The 12,264-nt window shown below is 45.7% G+C and overlaps 1 protein-coding gene across 26 annotated transcripts in view; it reads left to right on the forward strand.

Moving 5' to 3' along the window:
* The window catches only part of ABI3BP (ABI family member 3 binding protein), a 319,764-nt gene that overhangs the window by 209,994 nt on the left and 97,506 nt on the right, over positions 1-12,264 (forward strand). For all 26 annotated transcript variants that reach the window (XM_030582778.1, XM_030582662.1, XM_030582833.1 and 23 more), the window contains 4 exons: positions 508-555; positions 1,031-1,105; positions 1,966-2,040; positions 5,459-5,533. In XM_030582778.1, coding sequence (XP_030438638.1) covers positions 508-555; positions 1,031-1,105; positions 1,966-2,040; positions 5,459-5,533 — 273 coding nt within the window. The remainder of the gene's footprint in view (positions 1-507; positions 556-1,030; positions 1,106-1,965; positions 2,041-5,458; positions 5,534-12,264) is intronic.

Raw genomic sequence — 12,264 nt, forward strand, 5'->3', positions numbered from 1 at the left:
TTTGCATGTCTATGCAGTAAAACAATAAAAAATCTGGTTTATGTTTAAATGAATACTGGAACGGGGTATAACTTAAGAGTGGCCTTTGATGTTTGTATTACACAATGCACACATAATCACATATTTTAATAATATGGTACCCACAAGCAAGAGGCTCTCCAACACCAATTTTATATACAAGTTCCGTATGAAAGGCACTTGTAAGGGAAGAGCTTCATACCACAGGCTCCAATTTCTGGGTATATGACTGAGATAAATTTCAATCATCTTTCTTTATAAAGACCATAAAAAGGTTGGAAAAATTAGCCCACATTTAAGGACTAGGTTCTGTCCTCGGCTGTTTATATTTGTTAGAGCATAATGGTTCTTGAATATTGACTAATTGCTGGCAGACAAATGAAAGCATAGTTGTTATTTAGACATAAATAAAGTTGATTTTAAATAGAATTATTCTCTTCTATTTTGATTTTCATTGTTATTTTTATGTTTTATTTGTTTTTGATACAGCCCCAGATGCAGCTATATTTAGAACTGAACAACCAAAGACACCATTAGGTAATGATGTTAACTATGGGAATGGTCATATTTCTTTTTCCTCCTCATTAGAGATGTAGGCATGGTAGGCTGTTGCTCAATGGGCTTATCTATCCTCACTTTTCATGATTAAACAGTCTTTTTTTTTCTAGTTACCTTTGTCATTTTCATGTCCACCTCTGTGTATTTTCCTTTACAGGAATGTAGTTTAATTTAAGCTGTTTGCTCTCTAGAGCATCCAGAAATACTTCATCTTTCTGAAGCCATGTTTTTTGTGTTTGCAATTTCTCTAATGTCCCTTGTTTTTTTCCTGGGCTCAAACTCAGCGAGTAATCCCACCTCGTGCTAAGTTGATCTCAATACAGATACTGTCCAACAACACAACTTTTTCTTTGAAATTCCTTTGAATACCTGACTTTCATTCATGGTCAGGTGTACATGGTGTCAGTCTCAGATTCCTGGATAATGATTTTAATGCTCAAGTTCTTTATTTCAGCTCCAAAAGAGGCACGGCGTGTTCCTTCCAAACCTAAATCATCACCGAGCCCAGATGTGCCACAAACCAAACCTGGTAAATACATCAGTGTTTTTTCTATCTCATATTGAGGTACTCCATGACTATTGTGACAGGGTTGGGTCAGATGGCCACAGGAGAGTGATAGAAGGCAGATATATTAGCCCCAGTTTAAGCAGGTCCCTTTTCCCTGGGTAAGGTAAGGGGCAGTTCCAGAACAATCAGGAACTTGGAATTAAGGTGGACAGGCTAATCAGGGCATCTGGTTTAAAAAGGACCTCACTTCAGTCAGTGAGGGGCGCGGAAGGAGCTGAGGGTGAGAAGGCATGCTGCTGGAGGACTGAAGAGTACAAATGCTATCTGGCATCGGGAGGAAGGTCCTGGGTGAGGATACAGAAGGTGTTGGGAAGAGGCAATGGGGAAGTAGCCCAGGGAGTTGTAGCTGTCACACAGGTATTACATGAAACACTGTAGACAGCTGTGATCCACAGGGCCCTGGGCTGGAACCCGGAATAAAGGGCAGGCCCAGGTTCCTGCCATCCCCCCAATTCCCTATTGGATACAGGATGAATTCACCTGGACTATGGGTCTCACCAGAGGGGAAGGTCCCTGGCCTGTCCCCCAACCCACTAGGTGGGTCAGCAGAGACTGAGGGGATTGTTCTCCTTCCTTTTCCCCATGCTGACTAGTGATGAGGTTAGCTGAGTGAACGGCAGGTTTGAGCCACTAGCAAAAGTGGCCAAACTGAGGGCTGCCGTGAATCTGTGAGGCGAGCAAATCCGCGAATAAGCGCAGGACCCACCAAGGCAGAGGAGGAACTTTGTCACATTATGTATACAGTCTTGTGTTATGGCTGGTGTCAGACTGTGATGCTTGGGAAAGCTTTAACAACATATAAACCAATTGTTTTCTTTCAGCTCCAAAAGAGACACGGCGTGTGCCTTCCAAACCTAAAATATCAACCATCCCAGATGTTCCACCAACCAAACCTGGTAAGTGCACCTTAATTTTAAATTTCAGTGTTGTGCCACTTATGACTTTGCAACTTTTCTACTGTTAATTGTTGGTGCACATGCGCGCGCACACACGTACATTTCTGGCAATAGCAGAAGTCTATTACTGTAGCAATACTCGCTCCACAGCTGTCATGGAGCAAGATTGCCCTACCTGATATATACGCACGTAAATCAAATATACAGTCATTTTTTATATCATTTTACTCCATGCGGGGTTTTTTGTGCCCTTATGCAATAGAAGACTTTAGCCTTAATTTCCATAGGTTGGGAGAGAGATTGTTTATCTACTGTCTGGGGTCTGTAGTTTCAAGGGATTTGTTTATCTAGTGTCAAAAGACAAAGGTACCAAAAAAACCTCTCCACTTTGCTCTTGCACATCGCCGTGCATTTGAAGGCGAATGGTGATTTCTGTTGCTTGTCTGGCAATATTTTTATGCAAGGCTGGGTGAAGAGGGCAAGATTTACAGAAAATGGAACATATGAGAGCAGCACCAACAGCAAAAGGTAGAGACTGAGATCTTGTGTACAGGATATGGCAATGCACACGCACCATGGGTGGTGTGATTTCTAAAGCACACTAATGTGTAGCATATTAACTGGTCCACGTAGACCCTGCTGGTGTACACAGGGCCGCCCGGGGGCGGGGGCAAGTGGGACAATTTGCCCTAGGCCCGGGCTCCGCAGGAGCCCCCACGAGAATGGCCGAGATTCCCGCCTCCACCCCTCTCCCGGAGCCTCAGCACATCCAGAAGCATCCCTAGATAGCGCTGCAGCATGGCTCTGGTGGGGCCTGAGCTCCGCCCCGCTCAGAGCCACGTGGTAAGGGGGCAGGGCTGTGAGCTCCGGGCCGAGCTCAGCTTCCTCCACTAGGCCTGGAGCTCGCAGCCCCACCCCCTTACCATGCGGCTCTGAGGGGGGAGGAGCTCAGGGGCCCTGCCGGAGCCATGCTGCAGCTGTCAAGGGAAGTTCCTGGATGCACTGAGGCTCCAGGTGAGGGGGGAGCCATGGGTAAGGGGCCAGGGCCAGGAGGGTTGGCTAAAGGGCAGGGAGTCCTGGGGACAGGGAGGGGGCAGAGGTTGGTGGGGCGGTCAGGGGACAGGTAATGGGGGGGTTGGATTGTGGGCATTCTGGGGGTCTGTCAGGACTCAGCATGGGGGTGGATAGGGGTTGGGGCAATCAGGGGACAGGGAGCAGGGGTGGGGTCTTGGGGTGGTGGTTGGGGGATCTCTGGGGGATGGTGAGGGGACAAGAAGCAGGATGGGTCGGGGATTCTGAGGGGGGGTGGGCAGTCGGGGGGCAGGAAATGGGTGGGGGTCAGATAGGGGACAGGGCCAGGCTGTTTGGAGGCACAGCCTTCCCTACTCTAAAGCTCATTCAGCAGTTTGAGGCTTGCAGAAGAGCCAAGCTGTTAGCTTTTCCATTAGGGCTACCATCCCTGTCACTTCTCAAATGCTAAATTATAGTCTATATTTAATTTCAGTGCCATAGGGAGATTCATGTTGTGGGGGGAGCTTCATTTAAAATTAGCCACTGGGGGAGGGATCACATGAGAAGAGCAATATTCTTCCCAACCCTACCAAGGGAGACTCCCACTCTGCATTACCTGAGGCTTCAAAGGGGTTAATTCAGTGGTTCTCAGACTTTTATATTGGTTACCCCTTTCACATAGCAAACCTCTGAGTGCGACCGCCCCCTTTATAAATTAAAAACACTATTTTATGTATTTAACACTATTATAAATTCTGGAGGCAAAGCGAGGTTTGAGGTGGAGGCTGACAGCTTGCAACTCCCAGTAATAACCTGGTGACCCTCTGAGGGGTCCTGACCCCCAGTTTGAGAACTCCTGGGTTAATTTAATTTTAGTACCCTGTGTCCATTCACATGCATGTGCTATTTTGAGCATTTCGGTTTTCACAACATAGGCTCATCCCAGATTCTGGAACAAGCTCAAATGCTCAGTTTGTGGAGTATGTACATAAGATATACTAAAGACAAACCCACAGTAACCGTCTCCAGTTTGTGAGGGACCCCATGGAGCCAGTCTCTAGGAAACAGATAAATTCATGGAAGTTAAGTCCACTGATGGCTATTAACCAAGATGGGTAAGGAATGGTGTTCCTAGCCTCTGTTTGTCAGAGGCTGGAGATGGATGGCAGGAGAGAGATCATTTGATCATTACCTGTTAGGTTTACTCCCTCTGGGGCACTTGGCATTGGCCATTGTCGGTAGACAGGATACTGGGCTGGATGGACCTTTGGTTTGACACAGTATGGCTGTTCTTCTGTTCTAATCTAAATGAACCCAAAGTTATGGAGACAGATGAGAGTCAAGGAAGCCAGCAGAGTATCAGAAACCTGCAAAAATCTCTGACTGGATGGGCTTAGGCGTTTGGTCACAAGCTGAGGTGGTTCAAAAGTTTTGGATTTTTTTTAAGCAGAATTTTTTTATTGTTTCTTTAAACAATCAAATACAGCAAGCAGCAAATATTTGGCCACACACTTTTGAAACCCCAAACCATATTCAGGTTTTGGCAGACTAATTTCAGCTTTTCAATTAAAAAAACCACAACAAATTTTGAAGGAAAGCAGCCATTGTCCATGATTTTTTTCTGCTTTTTAAAAACCCCTAGTTTTCGATCCAGAAAAAGTTTTGACGGAAAATATTTGTCCAACCCTTTTAATGAGCTTTAGTGTCTTTTAGCAGTAGCTGATGCTGAGAACCAGTGATACCTTGTAAAGAAGTTTTCTCAAAACTGGGTTTGTACCGAGATGCAGAAGGTTTATTTTCCCAGGGCCGCATGTGGGGCAATTTGCACCGAGCCTTGCAGGGGCTCCCAAGAGAATGTCGTATTGTATAGTATTGCAATTTTTTTATGGAAGGGGCCCCCGAAATTGCTTTGCCCCAGGCCCCCTGAATCCTCTGGGCGTCCCTGGGTGCACACCAATAGGTGTTATGCCTTAATATATATTAAAGCACACTAGTGAACCTTGAGTGGTACCAGCAGGGTCTACATAGACCACTTAATGCACAACACATTTGAGTGCTTTAGAAATCCCCTGCCTTCTGTAGGGTGCATTATCCCAGCTGGACAAGCCCTGAATCTTCAGCTGCACAAGAGCGCTGTTGGCACAGCTGAGAGTGGGCAGAACAAAGGTGTAACCTGTCCTTCCACTGCCACAATCTGCAGAGCAGGCAGGAGTCACTTCAATCTTTGACCTCTTTTCTGATCTATGCTGTGTTGTAATGACAGGCTATCGGCCATTATTAGCGCTGGTCAAGAATTTTCTGTTAGAATTATTTTCTGAAAGAAATTCAATTTTCCATTCAAAAAATCTAAATTAAAGCTCCCTGGCAGCACACTTGTTTTAATGTATAACTCTGTGCATCCTTTCAGCCGCGAAAGACAATCGACGTGTCCCATCTAAACCAAAAACATCACCCAGCCCAGATGTACCACAAACAAAATCTGGTAATTATATCATTGTTTTGTGTTCCTTAATGTCAAGGTTTTATTTTTAGCAATTGTACTTCAAAGGACTGCATTTTTTTAAACTAACATGTTAGCATAGTAGCATAGCAAGTCTCTACTTTTCAGCCATCAGCTTGTGAGCATCTGCTGTCTCACATTTTACACCTACAGATGAAAACTATAGAGATTTAATGACCATTTTTATCAGTAATGTTATGAAAATGTTTACATACACTTGTTAACATACTTTAGGGAACCTATCAATTAAATTATGAGACTTATCGTTTCAAAGAGGTAAGAAACTCCACTTTTTTGAGTAACTACCTATTCATGGAAATCAAAATAAAAGTTACATTTCCTACCTGGAAAGCTGGAGCCCAGATGGTCACCCCTAAAGATAGACTTTCCACTAATTCACTTCAGGCATTAATAAAACTGACAGACTTCTTGAAACAGAACTGAACTTGGAGGAAAATGAGATTATTTTTTTCTCAGTATCAGAGGGTAGCCGTGTTAGTCTGGATCTGTAAAAGCAGCAAAGAATCCTGTGGCACCTTATAGACTAACAGACGTTTTGGAGCATGAGCTTTCGTGGGTGAATACCCACTTCCTCAGATGCATGTAATGGAAATATCCAGGGGCAGGTATATATATGTGTGCTAGCAAGCAAGCTAGAGATAACGAGGTCAGTTCAATCAGGGAGGATGAGGCCCTGTTCTAGCAGTTGAGGTGTGAAAACCAAGAGAGGAGAAACTGGTTCTGTAATTGGCAAGCCATTCACAGTCTTTGTTCAATCCTGAGCTGATGGTGTCAAATTTGCAGATGAACTGAAGCTCAGCAGTTTCTCTTTGAAGTCTGGTCCTGAAGTTTTTTTGCTGCAGGATGGCCACCTTAAGGTCTGCTATAGTGTGGCCAGGGAGGTTGAAGTGCTCTCCTACAGGTTTTTGTATATTGCCATTCCTAATGTCTGATTTGTGTCCATTTATCCTTTTCCGTAGAGACTGTCCAGTTTGGCCGATGTACATAGCAGAGGGGCATTGCTGGCATATGATGGCGTATATTACATTGGTGGATGTGCAGGTGAATGAACCAGTGATGGTGTGGCTGATCTGGTTAGGTCCTGTGATGGTGTCGCTGGTGTAGATATGTGGGCAGAGTTGGCATCGAGGTTTGTTGCATGGATTGGTTCCTGAGCTAGAGTTATTATGGTGTGGTGTGCAGTTACTGGTGAGAATATGTTTCAGGTTGGCAGGTTGTCTGTGGGCAAGGATTGGCCTGCCACCCAAGGCCTGTGAAAGTGTGGGATCATTGTCCAGGATGGGTTGTAGATCCTTGATGATGCGTTGGAGGGGTTTTAGCTGGGGGCTGTATGTGATGGCCAGTGGAGTCCTGTTGGTTTCTCTCTTGGGTTTGTCTCGCAGTAGGAGGCTTCTGGGTACACGTCTGGCTCTGTTGATCTGTTTCCTTATTTCCTCATGCGGGTATTGTAGTTTTGAGAATGCTTGGTGGAGATTTTGTAGGTGTTGGTCTCTGTCTGAGGGGTTAGAGCAGATGCGGTTGTACCTCAGTGCTTGGCTGTAGACAATGGATCGTGTGATGTGCCCGGGATGGAAGCTGGAGGCATGAAGGTAGGCATAGCGGTCGGTGGGTTTTCGATATAGGGTGGTGTTAATGTGACCATCACTTATTTGCACCGTGGTGTCAAGAAAGTGGACCTCCCGTGTAGATTGGTCCAGGCTGAGGTTGATGGTGGGGTGGAAGCTGTTGAAATCATGGTGGAATTTTTCCAGAGTCTCCTTCCCATGGGTCCAGATGATGAAGATGTCATCAATGTAGCGTAGATAGAGAAGGGGTGTGAGTGGACGAGAGCTGAGGAAGCGTTGTTCCAGGTCGGCCATGAAGATATTGGCATATTGTGGGGCCATGCGGGTGCCCATAGCAGTGCCACTGATCTGGAGATATATATTGTCATCAAATTTGAAATAGTTGTGTGTAAGTATAAAGGCACAGAGCTCAGCAGCCAGTTGTGCTGTGGCATCATCAGGGATGGTGTTCTTGACAGCTTGTATTCCATCTGTGTGTGGGATGTTTGTGTAGAGAGCCTCTACATCCATGGTGGCTAGGATGGTGTTTTCTGGGAGGTCACCAATGCATTGTAGTTTCCTCAGGAAATCAGTGGTGTCGCGGAGATAGCTGGGAGTGCTGGTGGCATAGGGTCTGAGTAGAGAGTCCATATATCCAGACAGTCCTTCAGTGAGAGTGCCAATGCCCGAGATGATGGGGCGTCCAGGATTTCCGGGTTTGTGGATCTTGGGTAGTAGATAGAATAACCCTGGTCGGGGCTCTAGGGGTATGCTGATTTCTTCTGGTGTTAGTGTAGGGAGTGTCCTGAGTAGATGCTGTAGTTTCTTAGTGTATTCCTCAGTGGGATCTGAGGGAAGTGGCCTGTAGAATTTGGTATTGGAGAGTTGTCTGGCTGCCTCCTTTTGATAGTCAGACCTGTTCATGATGACAACAGCACCTCCTTTATCAGCCTCTTTGATGATAATGTCAGGGTGGTTTCTGAGGCTGTGGATGGCATTGCGTTTGATGTTGGATGGCATTGCTGTGGATGGCATGGCATTTTCTCTTCAAAGGAAAAAGGACTGTAAGCTGTCTAAACTCCTACCTGCCACATGGGGCCACAACAGTGGTACCCCTAACCCACCCAGCAATATCGTCAATCTATCCAACTACACACTCAGCCCAGAAGAAAAGTCTGTCCTATCTCGGGGACTCTCTTTCTGCCCTGCCACTCCCACCAACATGATACAGTTCTGTGGTGATCTGGAAGCCTACTTTCGCCGTCTCCGACTCAAAGAATACTTCCAGGACAACACTGAACAGTGCACTGATACACGGGTGCCCTCCCACCAACAGCACAAGAAAAAGAACTCCACATGGACTCCTCCTGATGGTCGAAATGACAGCCTGGACCTATACATTGAATGCTTCCGCCGGCGTGCACAGGCAGAAATCGTGGAACAACAACATCGCTTGCCTCACAACCTAAGCCGTGCAGAACGCAATGCCATCCACAGCCTCAGAAACCACCCTGACATTATCATCAAAGAGGCTGATAAAGGAGGTGCTGTTGTCATCATGAACAGGTCTGACTATCAAAAGGAGGCAGCCAGACAACTCTCCAATACCAAATTCTACAGGCCACTTCCCTCAGATCCCACTGAGGAATACACTAAGAAACTACAGCATCTACTCAGGACACTCCCTACACTAACACCAGAAGAAATCAGCATACCCCTAGAGCCCCGACCAGGGTTATTCTATCTACTACCCAAGATCCACAAACCCGGAAATCCTGGACGCCCCATCATCTCGGGCATTGGCACTCTCACTGAAGGACTGTCTGGATATATGGACTCTCTACTCAGACCCTATGCCACCAGCACTCCCAGCTATCTCCGCGACACCACTGATTTCCTGAGGAAACTACAATGCATTGGTGACCTCCCAGAAAACACCATCCTAGCCACCATGGATGTAGAGGCTCTCTACACAAACATCCCACACACAGATGGAATACAAGCTGTCAAGAACACCATCCCTGATGATGCCACAGCACAACTGGCTGCTGAGCTCTGTGCCTTTATACTTACACACAACTATTTCAAATTTGATGACAATATATATCTCCAGATCAGTGGCACTGCTATGGGCACCCGCATGGCCCCACAATATGCCAATATCTTCATGGCCGACCTGGAACAACGCTTCCTCAGCTCTCGTCCACTCACACCCCTTCTCTATCTACGCTACATTGATGACATCTTCATCATCTGGACCCATGGGAAGGAGACTCTGGAAAAATTCCACCATGATTTCAACAGCTTCCACCCCACCATCAACCTCAGCCTGGACCAATCTACACGGGAGGTCCACTTTCTTGACACCACGGTGCAAATAAGTGATGGTCACATTAACACCACCCTATATCGAAAACCCACCGACCGCTATGCCTACCTTCATGCCTCCAGCTTCCATCCCGGGCACATCACACGATCCATTGTCTACAGCCAAGCACTGAGGTACAACCGCATCTGCTCTAACCCCTCAGACAGAGACCAACACCTACAAAATCTCCACCAAGCATTCTCAAAACTACAATACCCGCATGAGGAAATAAGGAAACAGATCAACAGAGCCAGACGTGTACCCAGAAGCCTCCTACTGCGAGACAAACCCAAGAGAGAAACCAACAGGACTCCACTGGCCATCACATACAGCCCCCAGCTAAAACCCCTCCAACGCATCATCAAGGATCTACAACCCATCCTGGACAATGATCCCACACTTTCACAGGCCTTGGGTGGCAGGCCAATCCTTGCCCACAGACAACCTGCCAACCTGAAACATATTCTCACCAGTAACTGCACACCACACCATAATAACTCTAGCTCAGGAACCAATCCATGCAACAAACCTCGATGCCAACTCTGCCCACATATCTACACCAGCGACACCATCACAGGACCTAACCAGATCAGCCACACCATCACTGGTTCATTCACCTGCACATCCACCAATGTAATATACGCCATCATATGCCAGCAATGCCCCTCTGCTATGTACATCGGCCAAACTGGACAGTCTCTACGGAAAAGGATAAATGGACACAAATCAGACATTAGGAATGGCAATATACAAAAACCTGTAGGAGAGCACTTCAACCTCCCTGGCCACACTATAGCAGACCTTAAGGTGGCCATCCTGCAGCAAAAAAACTTCAGGACCAGACTTCAAAGAGAAACTGCTGAGCTTCAGTTCATCTGCAAATTTGACACCATCAGCTCAGGATTGAACAAAGACTGTGAATGGCTTGCCAATTACAGAACCAGTTTCTCCTCTCTTGGTTTTCACACCTCAACTGCTAGAACAGGGCCTCATCCTCCCTGATTGAACTGACCTCGTTATCTCTAGCTTGCTTGCTAGCACACATATATATACCTGCCCCTGGATATTTCCATTACATGCATCTGAGGAAGTGGGTATTCACCCACGAAAGCTCATGCTCCAAAACGTCTGTTAGTCTATAAGGTGCCACAGGATTCTTTGCTGTTTTTTCTCAGTGTTGTTGTAGTCCTGTTGGTCCCAGGATATTAGAGAGACAAGGTGGGTGAGGTAATATCTTTTATTGGACCAATTTCTGTTGATAAAAGAGACAAGCTTTCGAGCTTACACCAGAGCTCTTCTTCAGGTCTGAGAAATGTACTTAGAGTGTCACAGCTAAATACAAGATGGAATTGATTAGCATAAAAAGTTAACACATATTCCAAGGGACCATTCAAAGTGAAGTGGCCCATTAACACCACTCCACTGGGAGGTCAGATATACAGTGATTGCTTTACGAAAAGTGTTCAGCCATGGATGATATGGTGTTTTTGTCTTTTATCATTTTTCTATGAGAAATCATTTGAGAGTGGAGTGAATTTCTGGTTTCATATACATAGTTGTTGTTGGGGCATTTGGTGCACTGGTGCGTTGTGATAGGCATGTGTAGGACTCTGGATCTGGAACGGTGTGTTGTGGAAAGCACTGATCATCGTAGCAGTAGAGATATGTCTTCAGGTTTTGCATCTGTTTTTATGGCAGGGTCTTATGCTGCTTTTAATTGGTGAGACCTCGTCTGTGTGGAGCTTGCTTCTGATGATAAGCCTGGAGAGGTTGGGTGGTCGTTTGAACACCAAAAGAGGGGGTTCAGGAAAGATTTTCTTTCAGGATGTGGTCCCTGTCAAGTATGGATTGTAATTGTTTAATGATATCCTGTATGGGTTCCAGTGTGGAGTGACAGGTGACAACCAGGAGTTTGCGGTCAGGGAGTGTGACGGGCATATTGAAGCAGGTTTTCTCTGGGTATTTGGGTGGCCTGTTCCATTATGCAATCTACATCTCTAGCGGAGTGCTCCTGTTTGGCGAAAGCAGTTTTAAGTGTGTTCAGGTGTGAATCCTGGACTTTCTCCTTGGATCATATTCTGTGATATGTGAGTACCTGGCTCTAGATAATAGATTTCTTGGTGTATATGGAGTGATTACTGGATCTGTGAAAGTAGGAGTGGTGATCCATGGGTTTTTTGCGTATAGCTGACTGTAGCATTCCATTGTTGAAAATGATCATGGTGTCCAGGAATATGATGCTGGTGCAGGAGTGTTTGAGAGACAATTTGATGGCTGGCTGGTGGTTGTTGAAGTTGTGGTTGAAATCCATGAGGAAGTTTAGGTCACTTGTCCAGAGGATGAAAATATTATCGATTGTGTCTCAGGTATATCATTGTTTTTGTGGTGTATTTGTCCAGAAATGCTTTCTCAATGTGGCCTATGAAGAGTTTGGCATATTGGGGAGCAAAGATACCACAGAATATGCTCTGAGGAGAAAGTCCAGACCCTGCCATAACAACAGATACAAAACCTGCAGACATGTCTCCACTGCTATGCCGATCTATACTTCCAACAATAGTACTTCAAGATCCATAGGTCCTACACATGCCTATCACAGAATTTAGTGTACCTTGTCAAATGCACTAAATGCCACAGTAAGAATTATGTAGGTGAAACCAGACAATTACACTGCTTTTGAATGAACTTTCACAGAAAAATGATGAAAGACAAAAACACCATAACATTCATGCGCAAAACTTCTCACAAAACAATCACTCCATATCTGACCTGTTGGTCCT

This window comes from Gopherus evgoodei, chromosome 1 (assembly GCF_007399415.2).
Source record: "Gopherus evgoodei ecotype Sinaloan lineage chromosome 1, rGopEvg1_v1.p, whole genome shotgun sequence".
Taxonomy (NCBI): Eukaryota; Metazoa; Chordata; order Testudines; family Testudinidae; genus Gopherus; species Gopherus evgoodei.